Below are 13,610 nucleotides of genomic sequence, written 5' to 3'. Positions count from 1 at the left end.
CAGAAGCCCGCCCTTCTGCTTTCATTTGCATCTCATTAGCACCCTCGCGGGCTGGAGGCAGCTCCGCCGCCTGGAGCCCTGGAACGCAGGCGGCAAGCTGGCCCAGGCTCTGCTCCCTGCCCCTCCCCGGGTGGAGATGGGTGCAGCGATGCGCTGCCCCCTCCTTCCCCCCACCCCACACCCCTCACCCAGGCTCGGCCCACTTGGCTCCCACTGCGCGTCCCCATGGCAACCGGGTGATGGCGCAGGTCGCGGTGCCTGCCGAGGAGCAACGCGGCCGCCGAGCTCCCCGCCCTGCCGCCCAGGCTGGATTGGTGAGAGGCAGGGCCTCAATCTCCCGAGATGATCGGCGATAATTGGTTTATGGAAATAGCTGAGGGGAGAAGGCGAGCTCCCTGCCAAGCCTGCTTTCTGCCACCTGTCCTTCTTAACGATGGAAATGTTGTTGGGGGAGGGGAAGCCGGAGGAGCCTGGTGGGTGGAAATGGAGGTTTTGAGACAAGCAAGTGTTTCACCTGTTGGTCTCCAGTACACCTCTATCCCCCTTTCACTGTGTGGGGGGTCAGGGGGTTGTTGTCACAATAACCAGGTGTTCACCTCAGTCACTCTTTGACCTCTAAGTCTGTGCTCAGGCCTATGCTGGACATACTGTCTGGGAAATGGAGGAGATGTTGGATCCGTCCTCAGGAGCCCCAGTTTGGCTGACAGAGGAGCAGCACGTAATTTTATTTATATAAACTATGTCAGACCAGTGTGGCCATTGCTGTGGGGCTCTAGGAGAGAGAGCTCAACTCTGTGGCTGCCTGAAGGAAGAAGCATCATGAGCAAGGCTTTGAAGATGGGATTTCTGTAGGTGTTGGGGAGAAGGCTGAGGCAGAAACTCTCTAAAAGGAAGTGTGGGCAAAAGCCTGTAGGCAGGCACTGAGTGCTGTTGGTATTGGTGGAGGAGGGGAGATGTAGGGTAGCTTGGGGGAGGCCCGGGCGGCTCCCAATGTGCCTCCCAAGCTAAGGGATCACGAGCTGGTGGGAGGGGTTGCTGCACAGTGCTTTATGATCCAGACTGAGCAGAGGCCCAACATCCATGGAGAAGCTCACTGGCTGGAGACTCTGTTGCCCTTGATGCCCTTCCAGGAGAAGTGAGACCCATGAAGTGGGCAGCAAAGATGGCATGGCAGACTTCACTTGGATACCAGGCTATGAGAGAAGTGTGTACCCTGACTGTAGCTGGCTGGAGGCCGGGGGGTGGAGGGGACGCAGCCTGCGTTAAAGGGCCAGAACTAGGGAAGCCCCCACGATGGCTGGAGAAGTGGTGGGGCCCAGGAGGAGGATGGCCATGAGGACCCCACCCCAGGATTGGGTGTGGTGGGATGGGGCACCCAGAGGCTGAGAGAGGCAGGCCTCAGGTCTTCGCTTTTCTTTGACTACCACTTCCCACTGAGCCCAGCCTATGCCTCTGCATCCAGGGGGCCTGCCTGCCGGGGGTCGAGTTGTGGCCAAGCCCTACCCTGCTGGCTGTGGGATCAAGGAGTGGCTCTTCCTTTCTCAGTGAGCAGCTTCCCACGCAGGAGAGAAGAAGCCAGGCCTCACATTTGCAAAGCCCACAGCCCCAGTGTGATTCACACTTGGCTTTCCCCTCTGAGTATCACAGTCTCAGTCCTGAACATTTGGGTGCTCATTTTCCAAATATCCATACCCTGGTTTCTGCTCACAGCCCCACACATCCCCTGCCCCCACTGTCAGCCAGCTACTTACACTACCACATAGGGCCATGGCTCGGAGCCATCCTTGCAGGCAGGTAGGTTGGTGGCCCCGTGGAGAGTGACCATGATGGTTTCCTTATTAGAGGGAGACAGGTGGCCAATGACAGATTCCACACTCTGAGAGGTCTTCAGGGGGTCCTCTGGGCCTTCAACAACCTGTGGAGAGAGCCAGGCCTGAGTGGTCTCTTCTGGTCTCACTTTGCTGCCCCCTATAACTCTAGCCCCTCACCGCTCCCCTCTAAGTGGCTGTTTCTCTCTGTCATCCCCCAACTCAGTCTGGAACTGCAGGGGCAGTCACCTTGCACCCCATTTTCTCCCTCTCCGCCCCACACTCCACATCTCTTGCAGTGCCTCTGGCCCCTCTCCCAGTCCTGGATCCATCCCTTCCTGCAAAGTGAGATGGGCTGCCTCACCTTCCAGCCTTGGCTTTTGCAGGTACCCTTGCCTCTCATTCCTAAATCCCACCTGCTTTTGAGGTCCTAGCAGCTGGCCTTCTTTGGTCTTTCCTGTAACCTCACCCCAGTCCACCTGCCACCTCGGGTCTTTCCTGTATACGGCACTTTACAGTTTATGAAGTTATCCACCCATGGAGTCACTCAACCCATTAATGGAGATGAATGAAGGTGTCTTGTCCCAGATGCCTCATCCATCTTTTACCCAGAAAACACTGCGGACCAGGAAGGAGGAGAAGTGCCCGCCTGCACACGGTTCTAGGTATTTTCGCTGTAAGCATCTTTGCCCCAAGCATTTTCATGGCAAACATTTTCGCCTTATACTTAACTGATGGTAAGTCAATTGTGCCATAAAAGATAAAATAACTGGTAACAGTTTAGTTTCGTTTTCCCACTGACACAGTACTCCCATTTTTATATTCTACAAATCTTTGCTCCACATTTCCCATAGAACTTTGGAACATCTATAGATGAACAGGTGACAATATGCCAAGAACAACACCAGCTTAGGCTTTGCACAGCACAGTACCGAGCTCAGCTACAAATCCGCATCCTAGTATTTGGAAACCAGTACCTCTCTTAAGGAAGGAAGAAATTTTAGCCAAAAGGAAAAACTGCAATGGATGCCAAATGAGGAGATGAATCAACAAGCAAAAAGAAATGTATAATTCTGTGTACGAAAAACTTCAAAGACAAGTGCTTAGGGACAATCCACAAAATAAAATGTGATTTGTGCAGTATTGCCATGAATTTACACACATTTTAAATGTATTCAAATATTTTGTACTTTGCAATACAATCTTTTTAATTCTGTTATTCATTTTTCATCATCTCCTTTTTAATGTCCCTCTTTCGTTTTTCATTATTTTTATCTTTTATGGCAAAATTGCCTTACAGCCAGTTAGTTATGTGGTGAAAATGTTCGAGGTAAAAATGCTTACGGCAGAAGTGCCAGACACGCCTGCACACAGGTGCCTGAGGCTGGCTGCCCCAAGCGAAGACATGGGCAGCTCAACAGCTTGTGGATTCCCGGCCCAAAGGACCACAGTGATGAGAGCTGCTGAGAGGAGACAGAAGCTGCGGCTGGGCTGGGGCAGTCAGGGAAGGCAGCTGGGAAGAGGAGGCCTTCAAAGGTCGGGAGAACATGCGTGGGGGGAGCCAGAAGGCAAGCTGGAAATTAGAACACTGGAGCGAGGCAGCAGAGCAGGAAGGGGAGGGACTTTCCGAGGCCCAGGGCAGGCTCAGGGTGACTCTGGAGCCAGTGGGGAATCAGGGAGGCTGGCAGAGCCTGGGGTTTGTGACGAGTAAACACCATGGGGTAAGGGGGTGGGGGTGTGGACATGGGGCTGCTGTGGCTTGAGGCGGCCTGGTCTTCCCTCTGCACTGGCTGGCTGACCCTCAGTCCCAGTCCCTGGAGTTGACACAGTTGTCCCAGATTAACCCTGGCTGGGCCTCACCTCGAGGAGGCCACTCCCAGCCTTGGTCCCCCTGCTGATTAATTGGCACCGGCTGATGTGAGGAGCCACAGAAGGGCCCTACTGGGCCTGGGAGAGGAGCAATGGACCGCCTCAGGTTGGAGATGGGACCCTGAGGGGGCCTCTGGGGGCTGACCCTCTCACCTAGAAAGCTCAGCCTGTCAGACCCTGAATTCCTGGGCTGGCCCTGGGAGGGGTGGGAGGGGTCCTCAGGGAGGGAAGAGTCCATGAAGACCACCGAGAACAATGTCTTATTACACAGAGAGGAGACCGAGGTCCACAGAGAAGTGGCCCTGGGTTCTGTGTGGGCTTTGTGCTGGTGGCAGCCCCAGCAGGCTGGGTCCCCTGGCTCAGTCCTGATGAGCACTGAGTGTCAGGAGAGCTGAGTTTAAACCAGCTCTTCCCCCACCACAGTCTGGAAACCACCCTGCTTCCTGTGTGCGGGCCTAGGTTCCCCACACACTGTCTGCTTCCACCCTGAGCCTGGGGCTCCCCGGCACAGTGGCTCCCAGTAGCCTCCAGGCAGAGGGAGAGGGAAGGGCCCAAGGGCTCTCATAGCTGTTCCTGCCTGCACTCAGTTCTCACAACAGCAGCCTGGGGGGACATGAACAGGAACCCAGCCCCATCAACCGCAATCCACCAGCAGGTCCTGCCAGCCCCACCTTCAAGCTGTGCCTAGATCAGACATCTTCTCACCATCTCCACTTCCAGCACCGGCCCAAGACATGGGATTTCTGCACTCCCTTCCTAACTGCTTTCTTGTTTCCTTTCTGGCCCTCCCTCCACCCTGCCCCATCTCACAGAGCAGCCAGGGTGAGCCTTCGCAAATTTTCAATCAGACCTTATCACTCCTCTGCTCAAAACCTGCGGAAGCTCTGTCTCCATCAGAACCTCTCAATGTGTAAGCCCCTACACGCTCTGGCCCGGGAAACTGACCTCACCACGTCTGGGGCCCTCGCTCCCTCGCTCCCTCGCTCCAGCCACGCTTGTTCCAGCCACGCTGGCCTCCTAGCAGTTTCTCTGCCTTGCAGCCTTTGCACAAGCTGTCCCCTCTGCCTGGACTGTCCTTCCCTGTGGCTTGCTCCCTCTCTTCCTGCAGGTCTGACATTATCAGAAAGGCCTTCTTGGTGCAGGCTGTGGTCCTTGCCTAACAAGATGCCTTATCAGGAGGTGAGAACCACCCTCCCCAGCCCTAGAAGTGCCAGCCCCACAGAGAGACCCTCCCCCTCCTCCCCTCAGGAACCAGCAGGGCCTGTCACCATCTGCTATGGTGGTGAGAGTTACCCCTCCTCGTTGCCCCTATTTCCTGGCCAGGCCAGGGAGGAGGGAGAGGGAGGTCAGTACTCAGAAGGAAGCCCTGCTAGGTGGAGGGGAAAGAGGGGGACGCGGCCACAGAGCCACCCCCTCCCCTCATAGGTCAGAGATGCTGCCTTGCCAATGTTCCACCCGTACTGCACACCCCATAACCCGCCCTACTCCCCAGCAGGTTTGGTCTCTGGGTTTAGTGGTATGGGAGCTGTACTAGCAGTCTGGGAGATGGAGAAACCCAGGTTTCAGCCCAGCTCTGCCCCCACTCTCTGTGCAACCTCTCTGAGCCTTAACTTTCCCTCCTGGTCAATGGGAAGATCTGGAATGATTTGCAATTTAGTGGTCACAATAATTGGCCTTAGCTTCCTGCAGAGAAGCCAGGAGAGGTGACTAACGTCCCTCTCACCCCTAGATTCCCAGGAGTAGCCTAAGACGGTAGCCCCAGCCTCCCTGTGGCTGAGAGGGCATAGGGCCTGTCATGAGCCCCCTAGGGCTCCAGAAGAGAGGGCCCAGCAGCACAGCCATTGCCCAAGAGCTCTCCCTGACTCCCTGGCAGCCCCGGAGCCCAACCAGGCACTGTGCAGACCAGGCCATGAGTTGTGCCCCCTCCATGTCCTCTGTGTCCTCTACGTCCTCTGTGCCTCCCACTCTGGGACAACTTTCTGGGAAATAAAGCTCGCAGGGGGTTTGGCGAGAACGGCTCGTGCTTCACTTCTGGACATGAGGCCAGCTGCCAGGCTGGTGCCTCCTGGTGAGGCCTGCAGGCATGTGACCGCTGGGCAGGCTGGGGCCAGGGAAGCCCTGGGCCAGGGCCAAGTGAGAGGCCTGGAGGGGCACAGCAGGCCAACCCTTCTGCCTTCCCTTCTTTCCTGCCTCCGTCTGGCTGGGAATCTGCAGGCCTCCTTCAGGGATGTCCCTGCATCAGGACTAACATCCTTCCCCCTCCAACCCCCACCCTCCTGGGGCTGCATTGGAGCATTTATCAGGGAAGAGAAAATGCACATGTTGGGTTACATGTCGGGGAGTGAACTGTGGGTGATGGCAAAACCCCCTTAAGTCTCAGCTTCCACAGACTCGTCTGTAGGGGTGAGATGAGCCGGGGGGAGGGACTTCACTTCCCCTGAATGTCTCCTGTAGTCCTGGAGCAGAGCTTGGCACTTACCGTTGGCTTGCTCTCTGTTAACCCCACCCAACACTTCTAGGGTGCAGAAACCTGTGGGCAATATTTCCAGGCTGGGGCTGGGCAGAGTACTGGCCCAAGACTACACCGTGGGTGGCCAGCAGGGCCGGCTGTGAGTCCTGACGCCCACCTGATCCCAAGGCCCCAACTCTCAGCTCCTATTAGTCAATACTTATATATAAAAGGGTTAATATCCCTAATACACAAAGAGCACTGCAATCTATAAACGTCACCACCATAAAGAGACATGAATGGAGGATTCACAAAAGAAGAAATACAAATACATGACATTACATACACATTTTGAACATCCGTAGAGGGATTCTACCCAGCCATTGAAAATGTTTCCAAACAGTTTTGGAAATGGTAGCTGGGCACAGTAGCTATTTGGTTTCTTTGACCTGAAATGGTAACTATAAGAGGGTGTTCCCTACTTAGCAGGTACCTGTGTGCCTTGGTCTTAGCCCTTGCAGCCACCCCTGCTGGTAAGTGGCACAGTCAAGGCATGGGCCCAACCTTGCCAGTTAGCAGAAGGTAAGGGAGCCCTTATGTTGAACTGTTTGCAGTTCATTGCCCTGAGTTTCTAGTCGGTTCCTGGCAGGGTCATGCTGCTCTGTCATAGCATCTACTATGTGCACTGTTCTGGTACTGGGGATACAGCAGTGATCAAAACAGACAAGAATCCCTGCTCTCCAGCAGTTGGAGCATCTGTGGCCCAGGGCAGGGGTCTGGGCCAGGGCTGGGAGAGCATGGGCCAGTGGGGCATCAGCACTGCCAGGGTAGCAGCCTGGGAAGCTCCTGGAAGATCTTGGAGGGTGATGGTGAGCCATCTCAGGGGGCTGGCTCTCTGAGCTTCTGTGACCCCAGAAGCAAGATGGCACAAACTCCCTTCCAGGCTGTGTATGGGGGTGCCATACCCAGACTAACCTATGTTGCTCTCCAGGCCCCAGGGAGATGAGGCAGAAACAACCAGGTAAGCACAGGAGGAGTGGATAACACCTGTGAGCACAGGAGTTCGAATCCTGCGTGGTCCAAGAGTACAGGACACATAACCTGGAAGAGCCACAGAGACCGCCTCACTCTCCCTTTCACAGCTGTGGAAACTGAGACACAGAGAAGGGAAGTTTCTATGATGATTTAGGAGCAAACAAAACAAGGGAGTCTGAAGGAGAGACGAGTTCATGTGGTGCAGGGCCCACACCCCAGGCCTCACCTTTTTCTTTTTCCGTCCCATCCTCTTGGGGGCAGGAGTGTTTGGCTTCGTTTAACAATCTTGGGGTCCAGTACCTGGTATTGGTGGGTGATCAGACATCAGTCCCGCCCAGATAGCGGGCCTGGGCGTCTTGGAGGTTTTGGGGGTGGTGAACAGTACGGGCGTCAGTGTGGTCTCACGGGTGCCGTGCACTGGCGCTGGGATCTGGACAGGGGAAGCGGGGGTGCGGGTTGGGGCTTGGAGCTTTCTCAGCGGGGAGACACCCTGTGAGTGGAGGTGCCGTGGCGGCTCTGGGCCATGGCCAGCTGGGCAGGGGGCAGCAGCTGGGCAATTGGCTCCTGGCACCCCCAGGAAGGTAAAGACAAGGGTGGCCTTCTCTCTGCCCAGACCTGGAAAGGCAGTGAGCTTTCCCACCCAGCTGGGTCACCTGGGCAACATTGTGTGATGTCACAGGGCAGGGCAGAAGTCACACAGATGCCTGTCCAGGTGCAAAGTGGGGGATCTGAAGCCTTTCTCCCTACTCCTGGAGCTGCATCCCGCCTGCTCTCCAGCACTCAGTCCTCATCCTTCCTGCTCTCGGCACCCCAAACAGTCCAGCAAGCAAGATTCGCCCCCTGCCCCGTGTGCCCATCCCCATGCTGGTCACACTACAGGAAAGGAGGAGACCCAGACGCTGCCTGCAAGGAAGTTGCAACTTGGTTGGTAAAACAGCTCTTTCTGGTGAAGAATTTGCAGCCATCCTCCCTCTTTGGGTGCCTACAGTCTTTCATTTGTTTAATAACAATAAGCACAAAATTCAAGAGAATGGTTTCCTCTTGGAGGGTGGGTGGGAAGATGGGGGAGAGAATGAGGAGTAAGCAGACATGTTGTTATTGTAACATTGTCTCTTAAATTGGGTGGTCAGTTAACGGGTGTTCATTATATATAAATAAATTATAAACAACTGAAGAGGGCCATGTACGGGTTAACAACGGTTCTAGGACATAGACCAAAGATTGAGATTACTCCAGTCCTGAGCTCCACAAGAAACTATCACAAAGAGAGCAATCCTTTTTCTTGAGCACTTACTACAGGCAGGTACTATGCTAACTGCTTTATGTGCAATGAGATGGGGGAACGAGGAGTAACTGGCCCTTGGCCTGGAGTGGGGTCTGCTCCAGGGGGCTTGAGGTCTGAACTGGCCTCAAAGGATGATCAGGAGTCCTGGGCTGGCAAAGGTGAGATCTGGGGTATGGGGTGGGGCAAAGGGGCGTCTGGGAGACCCCTGTGGCCTGCGTTATTCTTTTGCCAGCTGTCTTAGACCCCACGTTGAGGAGTCTTCCCATCTTCTGTGGTTTGGAGACCAAAGCAGGCCCACCCTGGCAGCAGGAGGCAGGACCCTTTTGCTCTGTGGAGGCCTCCTAGCTGCCCCCACCACCCCCGACTCCAGAGAGAGAGGCAGGGAGGTTGGGGTTCTCCCCAGTTTAGAGGCAGAAAAAGTGAGGCTTCGCCTTTGGTTAGAACTGAAAAGACCAGCTAATGTCACCCAGATGGCTGGGGATGGAAGCCAGGGGTCCCAGTTTTCTCCTGTTCCACACCTGCCAAGAGTGGTGCCCCTGGCTCCTGGGCCAATACTGTCACAGCCTGGCATGCGGGGGAGGGTCTCGGTAGATGGTTCCCGTCTGCTGAGCGCCTCCCCTTCTTCTCAGTCCCCAAGGTTGCAGCAGCAGTGGGGGGACCAGCGCTGCCCCGGTGCCCACAGGGGCCTTCCATGCCCCAGATCAGGGCTGGGGGAGGCCAGCAGGGCACTCAGGGAGCACACTCCACAGAGGCACTGGCTCTCAGGGCTATTCACTCACTCCTGCCACCACACCTTCTTAAATTCAGCACCCTAGCCGCCTTGCCTGCCTCACTGTGGCCCCTGCCCTGCCCTGCAGATCTTCTCAGTGTCTGAGTGGTCTCCCTAGGGCCACCTGGGCTCTGGGCTCTCACCCATCTGCCCTACCTAGCATCTGAGCTTTCTGCCGCTGCAGCCCCAGCCTGTTGGCCTTCCTGCCCGGGAAGAAGATAATGCAATTGGGCGCTGGTTCCAGGCCGTCTGGCTCCAGAGCACTAGCAAGCCCTGCACGCTCAGCAGCCACAAGAAGGAGGGCCTTCCCACTACCTCACTTGCTGCTGCCCTCGACCAAGGACCCCTGGGACACTCACTCCTATGGTACAGTAACCTTCCCCCAGAACTGCTTCCTCCTCACGGGGAGAGGGCCCTCAGCCTGGGGGCTGGGTTTGGCTTTCCTCCTTAACAACACTAAGAAGCCCAGCTACTCTATGCCTCATTCCCCTTTCCCAGGAAGGGGGACTCCACCTCCCCCAGCCAAGGGAAAGGATCCTGCTCCCCAAATGTCCAGAGGAAACTTCTGCTCCCCTGCCCAGGGGCCAGCCCCAAGCTTTGATGACTCAGGGAGATTCCAGAGTGAGGGGAAGCAGGTAATGATTGATCTCACAGCTAATAGGTAACCCTCCCCTCCCCCAGGAGAGAGCACTTGATGCCGCCTCATTTGGTGGGGCCAGGGGTCAAAGGCAGCCCTTAGGGAGCGCTGGGCGGATCTGAGGCTGGCTCTTGGGGAAGGAGGGGTCCTGCTTGCTCCCTAGGCTTTGTGCTGGGCTTGCTGGGCAGCAGGAAGAGTCTGGGCAGACATGTTCACAGTCGTCCACGTTCCCTCAGGCAAGTTCCAGGGGCCCGACTATGTCTGCAGCAGGTCCTATAGAAGTGTCTTCCAGAGCCCCAAACTTGGCCTTCTTCCCCCTTAGTCCTGTCCCACACCCCTTGCCACCCCCAACTCTTCCCCCTCCCCTACTCTTCCACCCACCCCCACCATCACTTTCTCTGCATTTCTTCTGGGCAACTGAATTGGGCTTCCAGGAAAGAGAAGGGATGGATGAGGCAGGAAACTTAGTGTGATTTTGTAGCAAACGGCAGCTCATAGCTGTGCGATCTTGGTTCAGAATACTAACCCTCTCTGAGCTTTGGTTCCTTCCAGTGGGGAAATCAGGGCTGCTCTGACGACTATGAGATAATGCAGGTAAAACCCTTAGCACTGACCTTCAGCTAAGTGCTCCAAAAATGCTCACTCTCTTCCCTGCTAAATAACCTTGGACTTGGCAGGTTCTCCCCAGCAGAAATGGGCCAGAGAAGCAAAAAATGTTTTCAGGGTGCAGTATGCACATCTCCACCCAGCACCCAAGGCTCCACGCCCACCCCAGAGATTCAGCCCCTCTCTGCCTCTTCCCCAGACCCACTCTGTTCCTGGCTTCCAGGCCCGTTCCACAGCCTCACCTTTCTCCAGGCAGCCCCTGAGCCAGAAATGTCTCCAATTTGTCCTGAGGGTCCAACTCAAGACACTTCATCTGGGAAGCCCTCCCGACCCCCTTTGCCTCCTGCTCTGAACAGTCCTCTTTGTCCCTGGTGACACCTGCCCGTCTCTGTGCTGCCAAGTTCACTCCCAGTAGGTACTAAACCTGAGGCAGGGGAGTGGGACCTGGCCAAGTCCCTGCCCCTCCCCAGTTTCTGACACTTGTCAGCTGAGGCAGTTCTCCCAGAGGGCATCCAAGCTCCAAATGCCACTACGCCTCAGCCCCAGTGGTGTATACAGCAGGTGCTCACTTGTTGGCTGAAGAATGGCAGACTCCAGGAGGGCCCCTCGTCTGATTACAGTGGTGAATCCGCAGCCTTCCTGGCCAGGACCTTCGCGGCTGCCCTGCCCCCCCCCCCCCCAGTGCTTTGAGGCTCCCCTGGAAGCTCCTGCAGAGATCTGGGGGCCCACTTTGCCTTGTGCTTCAATTACGGCTCCCTCTGGGCCTCCCAGGGGCCAGTTCACGCCCTAGCCCTTAAGGTGCTGGGCTGAGTTTAAGCTCGAGTCACTGCAGCCAGAGCTCTGCTGGGGGCAACCTCTAAACCCCCTCTCTGAGGCTCTGTCCCCCCGCTGTCCTTCCTGTCCTCAGTTCCTCCCACGCCAAAGCAGCAGCCCAAGGACAGGACCTTCTGCTTCCCCAAGGGAGTTCAAACTGGTGAGGAGGTGTGCGTGGCTGGAGTCTCTTCTCCTCTCACCTAGGGTGCTGGCTGTCTCTCATTTGTACCACAGATCCACTCTCTCTCTTGTCCACCTTGCTCTGTGCCCCAGGAGGTGACCTGTACAGCTACATCAGTGGGTTCTGGTTGGTTTGGGTTTATGAGAGGGCCAGCAGGGATCTAGGAAGCTCCCACCTAGCTGGTTCTCAGGGTTGGCTGGTCCCTCTAGCCAGGGCCACCCTGCCCGGCAGGCAGCACTCTCCATACAGCGGCCCCTCCAGTTGTGGTCCTCATTCCTCCTCTTGCCCAGGGTACTGCACTATCCCTCTAGTTTTTCCTAAACCTCACTCTATTAAACTCCCCTCCAATGACCGAATTTGAATGCCTTCATTTTCTTTCCAGGCCCCTGGCTGATGCACCTGCCGCATGAGCCCCTCTCTGTGGCTCTCCCCTGATATCCTGGCATTGTCGCCACCCTCACCACCAGCACCTTCACATCTGCTAACAGTTGGTGAGCACTAACTCCACGCCAGGTGCCATGCCCAGAGTTTCACCTGCACGGTCTCATTTAATCCTCATGCTCACGCTCCCCAGGAGTCACTGTTGTTACTTCATTTTTAAGATGAGGAAACAGATGCTCTGAGAAATGAAGGGACTTGTCTAAGCTTCGAAGCAGCAGAGTTGGGATCTGAGTCCAGGTCTGCTGGCTCCAAAGCCTGTGATCATAATTACCATGGCGTATTGCCTTTTCCTTTAATTCCAGGGAAAGGAGTCGCGTCTCTCTGTCCTTCACTCCTGAAACTGGGGCAACACGGGAAAGGCTGAGTCCAGAGATGACAACACCTGGCCTTTTGAATGAGGCCAGACAGATGGCTCTGTGACAGTACAGCCCACAGATATTAGAGTCAAAGGGGAGTGAGTGGAGCATCCTGAAGGCTCAGCTGGGCACAGCTGGACCAGGCCCCCGTAAGCCAGGGCAGAAGCTGGTGTGCTTAGAAGAGGCCATTCTATCCAGCACAAATGGGTGGCAGGGTTGTTTGGTGGGGTCACACGCCCAGGGGCTATGACTAGGACCACTCATGGGCGCTTGCTCCTGGTTCCTTCCAAGCCCCTTGGATGCAGACTGCCTGCTGGCTGAGTGGGCCACACTGGGATCCTGGAGGTGCTGGGGGGCTGCCCTTCTGACCTTCCTTTGGTCCCTTGCTGTGCAGAGATGACCTGGATCAGCTCAGTCAACAGCTACTGGACTATATGCATGATCCTCCACATTTTGTCACGGCGTACTTGATGGTCTCAACCCTGTCACTTCACCTTGTTCTTATGAGCTCTGGTCCCCCTGACCAGCCTGGCCCAGCACCACCACGTTGGGCAGCAAAAAGCATGATGGCTTGGAATCCACCAAGCCCCACAGTGAGCATTTGGGCAAGTCCCTGGACCCCTCAAGCCTCAGTTCCTCATCTGCAAAGTAGAGAGGATAATCCTCTCTTGCAGGGGAGCAGTGAGGACTAGGTGAGAGAATGGGTGCCTGGCACATGGCAGGTGGCACGGAAACGAGCCTCCCCTGCCGTCACGCCAGTTTATGGCGGTCTGGAGCCTCTATGTCCCCAGCTTTGCAACGGGAGACTCAGGGTGATTGCTAATGGGTGCGCTGGTCTCCCTCTTGGCTGATACCGCGTCCGTTTGCTCAGCAGGCACGTTTACTGATCACCATGTTGAAGGAGCCCTCTCAGTGTTTGGTAACCAGCGCTCTTGTTTGGGGCCACCCAGGTCCCACTGTCGTGTCATGAATCATTTTGCTAAAGATACAGCGTGACTTTGGGGCATTCTTCTTTTAAAAAATCAATAACTCATTAACAAGGGACTAAACAAATAAAGGGCAAGCAATGACAGCCATCTGCCAGGACCGTGCCAAGGCAGAGTAGGGGGTCCACTCAGGGTGGAGAGGCCTGGGGGGCAGTAGGCTCAACCAGTTCCCTCACCCCAGCTCTTACAACCCACAAATCTGACCAAGTCCCTCCCCTGCCTCATACAACTGCTCTCAGGAGAGATCCTCTCTCAGGAGACCCCTGCGGGCCTCACGGTCTGCTCACCCCAGCCCCTCCAGCCTCACTGCGGCTGGTCCCTGCCTCACACCTGCATTCCAGCCACACAGCATGCCTACAGCCCCCTGTATGGGCT

General features: G+C 56.0%; 1 protein-coding gene across 1 annotated transcript in view; it reads right to left on the bottom strand.

Annotated features, from left to right (window-relative positions):
- LOC124235149 (coiled-coil domain-containing protein 33-like) overlaps positions 1-13,610 on the bottom strand; it is a 105,260-nt gene that overhangs the window by 79,071 nt on the left and 12,579 nt on the right. Inside the window, exon 3 of the mRNA XM_046652758.1 lies at positions 1,752-1,899. Within this exon, the coding sequence (XP_046508714.1) occupies positions 1,752-1,899 (148 nt within the window). The remainder of the gene's footprint in view (positions 1-1,751; positions 1,900-13,610) is intronic.

The sequence above is a fragment of the Equus quagga genome, chromosome 2, assembly GCF_021613505.1.
Source record: "Equus quagga isolate Etosha38 chromosome 2, UCLA_HA_Equagga_1.0, whole genome shotgun sequence".
In the NCBI taxonomy this organism is placed as follows: domain Eukaryota; kingdom Metazoa; phylum Chordata; class Mammalia; order Perissodactyla; family Equidae; genus Equus; species Equus quagga.
Note: the sequence above shows the minus strand (reverse complement) of the source record. Positions and strands in the feature narration are given on the sequence as shown.